This window comes from Dromiciops gliroides, chromosome 5 (assembly GCF_019393635.1).
Source record: "Dromiciops gliroides isolate mDroGli1 chromosome 5, mDroGli1.pri, whole genome shotgun sequence".
NCBI lineage: Eukaryota > Metazoa > Chordata > Mammalia > Microbiotheria > Microbiotheriidae > Dromiciops > Dromiciops gliroides.
In genome coordinates, this window is record NC_057865.1 from 15,310,238 (window position 1) to 15,324,433 (window position 14,196).

Genomic DNA, 14,196 nt, shown 5'->3' on the forward strand with positions numbered 1-14,196 from the left:
GTCCCACGAACATCTCCTGTCTTTTGAACATTGTGCTCTGTTTCAATGAGAACCCTATTTTCCTTCTCTCTTCTCTTATCCACCAGTAGGAAATCCTCCTTTCCATACTCTGAGTGTTCAGCGTGGCTTCTGAAACTAAAATATCATTCCCTCCGTCAGCAGACATTTGCTATGTGCCAAGCTCCATCATCCGCGAGTTGTTCTTCTCTCTGAGCCCCGCCCCCACCCCAATGTTCATCCTTTCCTCTTGTCCTTCTTCTTCCTCCCTTTGGAGCCATTTGATGTTCTATCATTGTCATACCTGAAACATTTTAGCCGAAGCCTTATCTAAATTATTCTCACGGCAGTTAAGATATTCTGGCTTGTTCTAGCCTCACTGGAAGTTAAGATAAAATGGACTCATGTCCGCCCTGTTTTCCCTTTAAAAAAGTCAAAAGAATGCCTCTCCAGCTTTTCCTCATGGGATCTAGTTTGAATCCTTTTAATCATGTTCTCTGTCACGTTTTCAGATCCCTGCTAGCCCGCCAAGTCTGCCACTGGACACAGTTAGTCCCAGACTGCCTAGCAGGCGCTGTTGCATCCCACCCCCTTCTCTTTTTAAGTAACAGCTCTTTACTGACTGTATTTTATGCCCAGTCCTGCCACCATATTTCCAACTTTCTCTGTCCTTGTGCAGTCACTCCCTAGCTCCACCCTGGGTGTGCAGTCAGCTTTTCTTTACTTGGTGTGTGGCTTCTTTGTGACAAGCACCACACACCTGGGCTGGAGCTGAGACCGTAAATGTTGTTGTGCTTTTAGCCTCTGACTTTGCCACCTTCCATTTGGTTCTGGTTTCACATGCATTTTGCAGCCCAGCTGGAGTAGTTAGGGAAAGGATTTTGAGCCAAGGATCTCAGAGCCTCCCACGTCCTTGGCTCAGTCACTAGGAAAGACCTTTGAAATTAAAACACTGACTTTCCCTCCTGTCCCCTGCTTGCTTCTCTTTGCCAAATAATCCAGAATGCCGTGGCTAAAATAATCTTTCTCTCTTGTTGTTTGGATTGTCGATGCTTGGCCTCCCTGTCATCCTCCGTATGAATCCCAAGCCAGTCATGATGAACGTCAAGCTGTCTGCTGTGAGAGATTGCTGAGCTTGGCTCTTGCCTCAGGCACCAGTGAGACAGACACCCTGTGTGCCCCGACATCCAGTAGCAGCCTCCTACCGTCCTTGTGAGGGAAGCGCTCTCTGGAGTTCTCTGCACCTCGGAGATGTGACATTCTCTTCTCTTGCCTTCTCTTACGCATCTCACAGGATCATGGAGTCTAGAGGTAGACGAGTCGTTGGGGGTCATTTAGACCAAGTCTTTATTTCATAGAGAAGGAAGCAAACGCCTGGAGAAGAGATGACCTGATGAGGTTCCCCTGGGGGGTTACAGGGACAGAGAGACCTTTTCACCCTGCATGTAGAATGTCTCCTACTCTTGGCTTTGCCCCCAAATAAATAAAAGCTGGCTGGGATCCCTGGTGTTAGAACTGGAAGGAACTGTTAAGAATCGTCACCATCTTGCTCATGAAAGGGAGAGGAGCCAGTGCTCAGACCTCTGTCTCTGAAGGAGAAGTTGTACAAACAGCATTGAACACACAAGGAGGCGCAGGAGAGATCAAATAACCCCCAAATGTGGCATTGGCTTTGTATGTACAGCATGTAAAAGCAGGGATGCTTGGCCCTGTGGGAAAGCACTGTGAATTCAGCGACAATCTCAGCAGGAAGGGACCTCTGAAGCACCCAAGCCCAAGCCCTGCTGGAGCAAAAATGCTCCCTGTGACTCGCCCACTTTCTTCCTGAAGGCTTCTGGAGAAGGATAACCCGCTGTGCTTGAAGTAGCCTATGCTGACTTCTGCCGTTTTCATTAAGAAGGTTTCCCTAGGTCTTGCCTAAGGACGTCACCTCTGCAGCCAGAACCTTGGTTCAGATCCCTCCTGTGACACTGTGCAAGCCTGGGGCGGCTTCTTAACCTCCTCGGACTCTAGTTTCTCCATTTGTAAAATGAGAGACTAGATGACCTTTGGGGTCCCTTCCAATCCTGGCTGTGCGATCTGTGAGCCCCTGAAATGTCCCCTCCTTTACTCCGCGTCCTGCCCTTTGGGGCCAAGCAGAACAAGCGGAATCCTCTCTCACACTTAGCTGACGACAGCTACCTTGTCTTACTGATCTTTCTGACGTCTGTGCCGTAATCTCCAGGCTGACCTGAGCGCTTTTCAATGTCCTGCCTGAAAGGCAGCGCCCAGAACTGACCACAGCGTTCTAGACGAGGGAAGAGGAAGGGGGAACAAGCATTGATTTGGGGGGGGGCAATTGGGGTTAAGTGACTTGCCCAGGGTCACATAGCTAGTAAGTGTCAAGTGCCTGAGGCTGGATTTGAATTCAGGTCCTCCTGGATCCAGGGCTGATGCTTTATCCACTGTGCCACCTAGCTGCTCCCAGAACAAGCATTTATTAAGCACCTCCTGTATGCCACTTACTTTGCTCAGAGCTTTTATGCCAGTGTGGCTCTGTTAATGCATCCTGAGCTCCTTAAGGGCAGTGACTGTGTCTTGTTTGCTTTTTTTTTACCCCCAGTGTCAGCACAGTGCCATTCTCACATGCCCAGGGAGTCATAGAAATCCCTGTGGATCAGAATTGAACTCTCTAGAAGGAAGTGTCAGATAGAAAACACAAGGCCAAGGACTAAGTCTGAGTAAGTACCCAGACAGCAAGTGTCAGAGTAGGGGGTACTTAGCAGACAGTCTCAGAGACTGGGAATGAGCTCAGCAAGACCATCAGCAGCATTGGGAAGGGACTCCTAGTCCCTGAGCAGAAGGAGTACACCAGTTGTGACCTTAGAAAGACATTTGTTTTAGGACACGTTGCTGTTGTTTATCTGGCCACGATGTTGTAAAGAGTCTCCGATCATTTTCTAGAACAGATATGTTAAAGACACGGCCAGCAGTGCTCTGGAGTGCTGCTGAAGCAGACTGAAATGTAAGTGAGAAAGAGTTACTAAAAAGAGACAAAAAGGAAGTCAAACAGCTTGTTGTTTAGTCGTGTCTGACTCTGTGACCATCACCCTCTGCCATCTTCTTTTCTCTCTACCTTCAATCTTTCCCAACATCAGGGTCTTTTCCAGTGAGTTCAGTCTTCTCATTATGTGGCCAAAGTATTTTGGCTTCAGTATCTGACCTTCCAGTGAAGAGCCTGAACAAATTTCTTTCCGTATTGACTGGATTCTCTCCTTGCTGTCTTCTCCAGTGAAATCTGAAAGTGTCAGTTCTGTGGTGCTCAGCCCTCACAGCCATGCATCGCTACTGGAAAGACCACAGCTCTGACGCTACAGGCCTTTGTTGGCAAAGTGCTGGTTCTGCTTTTCAGTCTGTGGTCCTGATTGGCCGTAACTTTCCTTCTAAGGACCAGATGTCTTTTCATTTCGTGGCTGCAGTCACCACCGCAGTGATCTTTGAGCCCAAGAATATCCAGTCTGATGCTCTTTGGGTGTCTTCCCCCCATTTGCCAGGAAGTGATGGAGCCAGTGCCAAGATCAAACTGGCTTTACATTCTCCTCTTTCACCCTGAATTCTGACTTCCCTCAGGATTTCTCATGCTTGTATCTCTTTTATACTTGTTTTGTGCATATATATATGTGCATGTCACCTTCTCTCAATGTACTCCATGATGCCGTCCTCCCACTAAATACTCTATCTCCTATCTCTGTTTTGACCCAGCTGGCCCCTGCCCCTGCACTGCCACCTCTTGGGTTACCAGGCTTCCTTCACAAGTCGGTTTAAATCCTGTCTGCAGGCGGCCCCTCCTGGTTCTTTCAACTGTCAGTGCCTTCCCCTGTCAGATTGTCTCTTCTGTGTGTATCTTGTATGTATGTACCTCGCCCATTATGGGGTGCCAATTCCTGGAGAGGAGAGACTTTGCCTCTCTTTGTATCCTCGAACTTAGCAGAGTGCCTTGTACATAGTAAATGTGCTTGTTGACTGACTTCCAGATGGTATCATTATGAACAGTTTCTCCTATTGGCAGTTTCTTTTGGATTAATAAGACTTCCTTGCATCCATATACCAAGCATTTAGCCATTATCTAGTAGCCAGGTACCCTCTTTCTTTCTAATTCTTTGCCGCCACAGAGAGTGTTGTTATAAATATTTTGTTATATTTGGCACTTGACATCTTTGACTTACTTGGAATATAGGCCCTGAAATGGGAGCTTTGACTCAGCCTGAACTGTTCTCCCAACAGCCTGTAGCCCCTTCTGACAGTGACCCTTAGCATGTTGTGGTCTCCTTGCCAGTTTGCTGCATGTGATGTGGAACCTTCAAATAGTTTACTAGTGGTTTTAGTTTTTCTCTGAAGGCTGTTGACCCCTGTCCCTTGACCACTTACTTATGAGGGAATGGCTCTTGTTCTTGATTTCTCTTAATTTCTGTAGATAAGAATGCCAGGTCTTATAAGGGATATTTGATGCAAGATTGGGGAGGGGAAGGGGAATAGACAATTGCCCATCTTGTCCTAGATGTATTGATTTTCATATAAAACTTTTCCAGTTTAAAATGACCAAAATGGACAACCTTATAAGTTGTTTGCAATACATAACTGCAAAAATGCATTCTTCTTGTTTCTCACAATGACTCCACAATGCCACATTTGTAGTTTTATCTAGAATCTTCATAAGGGTCTTATTCTGGTATTCCTTTTTTTCCTCTGGCTTAAAGGTAATAGAACATTGGTTTTACCTAGTGATGTGATTGTGCAAATTCATTGAGTGTCATTTTTTTGGAGAGGTTTTAATTTCAAAGAATCAACTTCCAGAATTTTTAGATGCCTTCATTCATTCATTCATTTCTTGGTATTGGATCTTGCTTTGGGGAGGGGGAACTGCTGTTTTAAAAGAATTATATAGAAGCTAGAACCATGATGGCAGAGAACTTACCTGATGCAAATTCCTCTCCAAACAATTTTAAAATAATGCCCCAAATTGAATTCTGGAGCCGCAGAGCCAACCAGAGGTCACAGCAAAAAAAATTTTCTTTCTGTCACACTGGGATGCTGGTCAGGCCCAGAGTGTGGCACTGGCCACAGGACAGCATCAGCAGTAGGCCTTTGAGTTGACTGCAACCACAGATAGTAAGGGGGAGTAGTCAGACAACTAGTCAGAAAGATTACAGGTGACCCTTTGCTAGTGCTGGGTGTGGGGCCCTATTCCATTGCTTGTTTGCAGTTCCAGGGAACTCGCAGTCATAGAGGATAAGGAGCACTGCTCTCAGTTCCAAGGCAGAAAGGAGTGCTAGCACTTGCAGCTACAGGAGAACAAGGTCATTTCCTGGGTAAAGACAAAAGCACAGGCCAGGAAAGGTAGTAACCACACCTCTTGTTAGATCATAACACCATGGAGGCACTGAAAAGTTAGAAACCCCAGAACTAAATCTGAAAAGAACAGCACAGAAAATCTGAAGCAAGGGACAGTGTCCCCTCCACCCTGGGAACAGAGCCCAGCTTTAACATAAAAGTTAAAAGTCAAGAAATAGGATGGAAAATGAGCAGACAACAAAAGGAGAACCTGACCATAAAAAAGTTACTCTGGTGACAAGATAAAAACACAAACTCAGAAGAAGATGACAAGGTCAGAACATCGATAGCCAAAGCTTCAAAGGAAAATCTGAATTGGTCTCAGGCCCAAAGAGAATTCTTGGAAGAGCTCAAAAAGTATTTTTAAAATCAAATAAGAGAAACAGGGAGAATTTGGAAAAGAATTCAATGATGCAAGAAAATCATGAAAAAAGTCAATAGCTTGATAAAGGAGGCACAAAAAATATTGAAGATGACACCTTAAAAACAGAATTGGTCAAATGACAAGTGGCACAAAAATCCACTGACAAAAATAACTCCTTAAAAAGTAGAATTGGCCAAATGGGAAGAGAGGTGTAAAAGCTTATTGAAGAAAAATTTCCTTAAAAATTAGAATTGGAAAAAAAATAGAATTGGGCAAGTGGAAGCTAATAACCATTTGACACATCAAGAAACAATAAAATTTTTTCAAATGTAAAAACAGAAGAGAATGTGAACTATCTCATTGGAAAAACAACAGACCTGGAAAATAGATCAAAGAGAGATACTTTAAGAATTATTAACAACCTGAAAACCATGATTTAAAAAAAATACAACCCTATACATTATATGTCAAAAAATTATCAAGTAAAACTGCCCTGATATCCTAAACCAGAGGGTTAAAAGAATCTACTAATCACCTGAAAGAGAGCCCAGAAGGAAAACTCCCAAGACGATTACAGCCAAATTCCAAGACCATAAGTCAAGGAGAAAATATTGAAAGCAGCTAGAATGAAACAATTCAAATATGGAGCCATAGTCAGGCTACTACAAGCTTTATCAGCTTCTGCTTTAAAGGATTCCAGGGCTTGGAATATGATATTCCAGAAGGCAAAGGAGCTAGGAGATTTTAGCCAAGAATACCCAGTAAAACGTAGTATAATACTTCAGGGGAAAATGGATAATAAATGAAATGGAGGACTTTCAAGCATTTTTGATGAAAAGATCAGAGCTGGGCAGGCAATTTGACTTTTTTTTTTTTTTTTTTTTTGCAGGGCAATGAGGGTTAAGTAACTTACCTGGCGTCACACAGCTAGTGTCAAGTGTCTGAGGCCAGACTTGAACTCAGGTCCTTCTGAATCCAGGGCCAGTGCTTTATCCACTATGCTACCTAGCTGCCCCCAAGCAATTTGACTTTTAAATACAAAATTTAAGAGAATCACAAAGAGGTATAAACATGAAAGAGTAAAGGATTCAATAAGGTTAACCTGATTATATTCCTATATGGGAAGATACTTGTACTTCCTATGAATTTTATCATTATTATAGCAGATAGGAGTATACAGACAGTGCTTGCTTTACTTAAATTCACGTTATGCAAATTTGACTCCCAGGCTTGTGGGCAACAGGACTCCAGGCACTAAAGCCTCTCTGGCTGTGGGGGCCACAGGGCATGGATGGAACAGGCCTTGCAGAGCCCCACAAGGGGATGGTCCACTTATGTTAAATAAGAATTATTTGTGCAAAGACAGAGGGCAGTGTGAGTTGACTGTGATGGGCTTTCAAAAAGAGGTGAGAAAGAGGGATGCACTGAGAGAAGGTGAAAGGGAAAGGAAAAAATAAGGAAATTTATCTCGTTAAGAGGTACAAATGGAAGAGCTTTTATAGTGGAGGGGAAAATGAAAGGGGATTGTGGGCAGCAATTGAACCTTACTCTTATTGGAATTGGCTTAAAAAGGGAATAACACACTCAGGTGTAGAAATCTATCTTAACCTACAGGGATGGAAATAAGAAAAGGAGGGGGCTGAAAAAAGGGTAGGTGGATCAAGGGAGGTAGTGGTCAGAAGCAAAACAAACTTTAGAGAAAGAATAGGGAGAGAAAGGGAGAGAAAGATAAAGAGGGGAAAAAATAAAATGGTGGGGAACACACAATAATCATAACTGAATGTGAATGGGATGAATTTACCCATAAAATATAAGTGGCTAACAGAACATATTAAAATCTAGAAGAGGGGCAGTTAGGTGGTGCAGTGGTTAAAGTGCTGGCCCTGGATTCAGGAGTACCCGAGTTCAAATCTGGCCTCAGACACTTGACACTTACTAGCCGTGTGACCCTGGGCAAGTCACTTAACTCCCATTGCCCTGCAAAAAAAAAAAAATAATAATAAATTAAATTTTTCAAAATCTAGAAAAAAACACACTTGAAACAAATATACACAGAATAAAAATAAGGAGCTGGAGCAAAATCTATTATGCTTCAGCTGAGGTTTAAAAAAAAAAAGCAGTGGTAGAAATCGTGATCAAGCAAAACCAATAATAGATCTTATTAAAAGAGATAAGCAGGGAAACTACATTTTGCTGAAAGGTACTATAGACAGTGAAATAATACCAAAAAGCTATATTACCAAATGGCAGAGTATCCAGATTTTTAAAGGAAAAGTTAAAATGATTGACAGAAAGAAATACAGTAAAACTATAATAGTGGGAGACCTCAACTTTCCCCTCTCAGAGCTAGATAAATCTAACCACAAAATAAACCAGAAAGAAGTTAAGGTGATGAATAGAATTTTAGGAAAGTTAGGTATGGTAGACCTCTAGAGAAAACTGAATGGGAATAGAAAGGAACATACCTTTTTCTCAGCTGTATGTGGTACTGTCACAAAAATTGACCATATATTAGGGTATAAAAACCTCACAACCAAATGCAGAAAAGCAGAAATATTAAATGCATCCTTTTTCAGACTATAATGCAATAAAAATATATTCAATAAAGGGCCATGGGTTAAAAAATAATTGGAAACTAAGGTATTATAAGATATGAGTGGGTCAGAAAACAAGCCACAGAAATGATAATTTAATTAAAGAGAACAACAATTGGACAGCATACCAGCATTTATGGGATGCAGCCAAAATCATACCTAGGGGAAATATATATATCCCTGAATATTTATATCAATAAAATAGAGAAAGAGCAGATCAATGAACTGTGCTTGCAATTTTAAAGAAAACTAGAAAAAGAGCAAAAACCTCCAACTATACACCAAATTAGAAATCCTGAAAATCAAGGGAAGGATGGATAAAATTGAAAGTAAGAAAACTATCAAACAAGGAGCTGGTTTTATGAGGGTGGGGAGGCAATAAAATGAGTAGACCATTGGGCAGTTTGATTTTTAAAAAATAAAACAATCAGATTACCAGTATCAAAAATGAAACGGGTGAATTCACCACCAATAAAGAGGAAATTAAAGCAATTATTACCAGGAGCTGTTTTGCCCAATTATTTGCCATAAATCTAACAATCTAAGTGAAATGGATGAATATTTTTAATAATAAACATTTTTATTTGTAGTTGTGAGTTCCAAATTTTATCCTTCCTTCCCCCTCCTCCCTGAGGTGGTAAGCAATCAGATATAGGTTATACATGTGCAATTAATAGTCATTTTATATGAGAAAACAAGTCTTTCCAAGCCTTTCTGAAATCATCTTGCTTGTTATTTCTTATAGCCCAATATATTTCATCACCATCAGATACCACAGTTTGTTTAGGTATTCCTCAATTGATGGACCTTCCTTTGATTCAAAATAGATGAATATTTACAAAAATAGAAATCACCCAGATTAACAGAAGAGGAAATAGAAGACTTAAGTTACCCTATCTTAGAAAAAGAAATTGAATAAGCCATAAATGAGCTACCTGAGAAAAAAATCAACAGGACCAGATAGATTCATAAGTGAATTCTAACAAATATTTTTTAAAAAATAATAAACATTGTTATTTAAAGTTTCGAGTTCCAAATTCTATCCCACCTTTCCTTCTCTCCCCTCCCCCTTTCCTGAGGTGGTAAACAATCATGTATAGGTTATATATGCAAATTATGTAAAACCATATCGTTACCATATTAGTCATTTTACCAAACATTTAAAGAATAATTAATCCTAGTACTATATAAACCATTTAGGAAAATAAGCAAAGAAGTAGTCCTACCAAATTCCTTTTGTGAAACAAATATGGTGCTGATACCTAAAACAGGAAGAGCCAAAACAGAAAAAACTATAGAACGATTTCTCTAATGAATATTCACTCAAAAATTTTAAGTAAAATACTAGGAGGGAAATTACAGCAATGTATCACTATGACCAGATGGGATTTGTATCAGGAATTCAAGGGTAGTTCAATATTAGGAAAACCTAGCATAATTGACAATATCAACAACAAAAATCATAGGATTATCTTAATAGATACAAAAAAGGCTTTTGACAAAATACAACTCTTTCCTATAAAAACACTAGAAAGCATAGGAATAAATTGAGCTTTCCTTAAAACAATAAGTAGTATCTTTCTAAAACCATCAGCAGGCATTATCTGTAGTGAGGATAAGCAAAAAGCCTTCCCAGGCTTCAGGATGCCCATTCTCACCATTATTATTCAATACTGTACTAGAAATGCTTGCTATAGGAGAAGAAAAAGAAATAGAAAGAATTAGAATAGGCAGTGAGGAAACAAAACTCTTACTTTGTGATGATAAGATGGTATACTTAGAGAATCAACTAAAAAGCTAGTTGAAACAATTAACAAACTTAGCAAAGTCACAGGATATAAAATCAACCCATATAAATCATCAGCATTTCTATGTATTAGCAACAAATTGCAGCAGGAAGAGATAGAGAAATACTTAAAATAACTGTAGACAGTACAAAATACTTTTTAGTCTACCAGCCAAGACAAATCCAGGAACTATATGGATGCAATTACAAAATACTTTTCACACAAAGTCATATCTGAACAATTTAATTATTCATGGGTGGGTTGAGCCAATATAACTAAAATGACAATTCTACCTAAATTCATTTACTCATTCAGTGCCATGCCAATCAAACTTAAAATTATTTTATAGTGGGTTTAATCCCATTCTGGATTGATTCCAATACTATTCTGAAATCCCATGTGGTACTTGTAAGTTTGAAAAAACAACACAAAACAAAACCCCAAAGCCAAACACCCTAATGCTGTTTTAACCAAAATTCCAATAGGTTCCTTTTTTATACCATATTATAGTACTCAACGGGTTTATACTAATAGAATCATGGAGCCTGTTCTTCAGTTGCAAATGTAATGTATATTTGTGTGTGTGTGTGTGTGTGTGTGTGTGTGTGTGTGAGTGAAATAGGCTTTAAACCTGTTCCTTTACAGTGGTTCTCAAAGTTCTCCCACATCCTGTGGGATTGGATTTTGTTTTGTTGGAATCTGTAAACAAAGTAAGCAACACAAATTTGGTTTTTTAAAAAAAGCTTGTTGCTTACTATTCTATATGAGCTAAAAGAACAGAAATAATTGCTGTCGACTTAAGAAAGCATGATGACTGTCACATTTCTCCTACTCGTGTTTTCAAAGGGAATTCACTTTAGAGGAGTAAATGGGAGCAAAACCACCATAAAATATAGTTACAGAAGCCTTTTTATATTAAAAATAGTCCATAAACCCACAGAGATACCAAGTAATTTATTAGCTACAATAAAACCTTTAAATACGCATATTTTGTCTTTTAAAAGTGAACAGAAAATATTTTGCGCAATAGAATTTTAAGGGAGCATTATGAAACAATGTAGGTGGTTAAATTCCAACTACTCGGTTAAATTTGCCTTATATAATGAAATCTATTGTAGAAAATTGGAAAGCAACTTTGTGGTCTATTTCTCTGTGGGAAGGCCTGTAAATTCCTGTGCCCCTCTTCTTGCCTGCCCATTTCCCAAATAAAGGGACCTGCTGTGGTCGTGCTGCCTGGCCTAATGAAGCCATTTGTGTGGGAACAACATTTGAGGGCTCTTCTACTTCCAACAACATTTTGTGGTTTGCAGATATTTTTTTCAAAGAGGGTAAATGTTGGCAAATATAGTCATGAAAGGAGTGCAGTGGTTAGAGCGCCAAATTTAGTGTCAGGAAGACCTGAGTTCAAATCTGGCCTCACACATTTATTAGCCCTGTAACCCTGGACACAATCTCTTCTTCTCTGGCTGCCTCCGTTTCTTCAGTTTTAAAATGGGGATGATAACAGTAGTCACCTTGCAGGTTATTATGAAGATGAATTGAGATCATATGTGTAGCGCTTTTGCTTTGCAGACTTTAATGTGCTTAGTTCTTGCTATTTTTAAAAAATAACTTTCGATGGTGTCATCTCCAAGCCTTCTCATTCTACATATCGGGAAGCTGAGATCACAGAGCTGGTCAGTGGCTGAGCCAGGCTGGGCTCAGGAGTTAGCTCCTCCGGCTCTTAAATCCAGTGTTTGTACTTCTGCCTCTGATGACCTCTATGTGATCCATCGATAGTTTGCAGAGAAATATTAGGCGTTGTTTTGGACTTGTTAGGTGTTTTTCCCAGAGACCTTTTATATTTTGGGTGGGTATTGATAACTATCCGACCTGAAAATGGAAGAGAAAGGGGAGAAGCCAAGGCTTCCAACAATCCTGGATGAATAGTCATTAACTTTTAAGTCAGTCAGCAAGCATTAGATGTCTGCTGGGTGCTAGAATCTGTGCTTGACTCTGGTGATAGAAATACAATAGCAAGAGAGAGCCAGCTAGCACCGGGGAGCTCACCTTCTCCAGGAAGATGTTCCCAGCCAAGCCAATTCAAGCCCTTAGAGAAGTAATTGTTTTCATTGTGCTTTAAAAAACAAATGCTTATCATGAGCATCCTTGACCCAGTGACCTTGGCCTCCTGTCTGTCCTCTGTCATTTTCTCTGGCTGTGCCTCATGAGTGGAATGCTCTTCCTGCTCCTCTCTGCCTCAGTGGTTATTTCCAATTTATCCTGTGTTAGAGCTTCTATGTAATTGTTTTCCTGTTGCCTCCACCATGAGACTGTGAGTTCCTTGAGGGAAGGGACTATCTTTTACCTTTCCTTGTGTCCTCTGTCCTTAACACAAAGCCTGGAATAGTAGTAGATGCTTAATACATGTTTATTGACTGACCATAAAATTTTGTGTTTCATGGTTTTAGGAGTCAATTAGCTTCACCAACTCTTTTCAAGGGAAAATGTTTATCAATACTGCCTTGAGCTTTATTTAACTTATACTTGACTGTGGCCAACAATTCATTATCATTTTTTTTCTTCAGCAGCAGCAGCAGCAGCAGCGATGCAGCAGGTATTGGACAACCTCACCGAGCTGCCCTCGCCTGCAGGGGCAGGAGAGATAGACCTCATCTTCCTCAAGGGAATCATGGAGAACCCGATCGTGAAATCCCTCGCTAAGGTAGCTGGCTTGGTTCATGGGCTCATGGAACATGGGAAATGCTGGTCTTTGGAGGGCCTACGGTGCTTCAGATGTTACCATTGCAGGCAGTGGCTAGGACTGTATCATTTTAATGATAATCCTGATCTCATGATAAAATCCTAAAGTGTTCACAGTAAACCAGTTTTCTTCTCCTTCCATTAGAAACAGAATTTTATTGTTCCTGTGGACCCAACTCTGCCTTCCTGTGGTTGGAGAAGTCCCAGTGCATATATACAGGATCAGAGATGAAGTTAGAGTGGGAAGGGGCTTCAGAAATAATTTTTTATAGTTCTCTGATTTTACAAATGAGGAAACTGAATCTCCGGTGAAGTGGCTTGTCTACCCCAAGGTGGCCTTGTTGGCCTTGACGTAGTCTGGGAGCTAAGGAAAGAATGGGTTTAATCCCAGTATTCTGAAATCCCACGTAGGGCCATCTGAACATCCTCATGGCCCCACATTGTCTCAGAGCTTCTTGATTCCCCCAGGAGTTCTGATGTTCTGTGGTGACAGGAAGGCTCACACTGGCCTGGGGAAACCCATGCAGAGTCCATGGAGCACAATAGCTCGGACCTTCTTGTTGCTCAAGCCTTTGATTTTCCTCATGACTTCTCCTCTCCCAGTGTAGAATAGTCTGATATTTAACCCAAGACTTGCTCCTTCTTTGTCTATATGGAATCCATTGCCGCATGTATTGATTGCTCTCTTGGCTTAATGTGTCCCTTCATTCATAACCTTCTTTGTAGTATCTCTAATCAAGGCCGAACTGTGTTCTTTCTTAGACTATTGATGCCCCCTTATTTCAAGTCATGGCACAGCTCTCATCATCCCTGTGTGCTGCTCCTGAAGCCAGCCTTGTCTGGTGTCTAGGGAATTTCCTCATGGGTCTCTCCAACATATAATAACATTTGGAAAGAAGAGTCCACCAGGCCATCTCCTGCCCAGGGCTTTCCCATGCCTCCATTGGCTCCCATTGACTCCTGAGATGTCGCTCCACATGTGTTGTTCTTGGCTGGACCAGGAATTTATTTCCTTAGATGGTTTTCTTCAACAGCTTCCTCCACGCTCTCGTCTCCTCCACATTCTCTTCCAGGAGGACTGAGGGAGGGTGTTTATTTTTGAGTCTCTGCCCCTCCATTCCAGGCTGTTGGTATGCAGCTTAAAGAACTCCTCTATAGAAACCTGACTGTTTGTCAACAGGCCTTTCTGTTCCAAACCGGGGCCCAGTGGAGAGTGTGCCTGATTGTGGAGTCAGAGCAAATGGGTCCGAATCCCGGCCTTGCCACTGGGCCTCAGTCTCCTTGTCTGTAAAGAGGGTGGTTGGACGGAATGCCCCTCGAGGTCCTTTGCAGCTCTAAGTCT

General features: G+C 41.2%; 1 protein-coding gene across 5 annotated transcripts in view; it reads left to right on the plus strand.

Annotated features, from left to right (window-relative positions):
- PALS2 (protein associated with LIN7 2, MAGUK p55 family member) overlaps positions 1 to 14,196 on the plus strand; it is a 75,194-nt gene that overhangs the window by 27,075 nt on the left and 33,923 nt on the right. For 2 of the 5 annotated variants that reach the window (XM_043969119.1, XM_043969117.1), the window contains one exon: positions 12,683 to 12,816. In XM_043969119.1, coding sequence (XP_043825054.1) covers positions 12,700 to 12,816 — 117 coding nt within the window. In that variant the 5' untranslated portion in view covers positions 12,683 to 12,699. Of the gene's footprint in view, positions 1 to 12,682; positions 12,817 to 14,196 lie in introns of those variants that run through there. The other 3 variants (XM_043969118.1, XM_043969120.1, XM_043969121.1) reach the window with 2 other exon arrangements.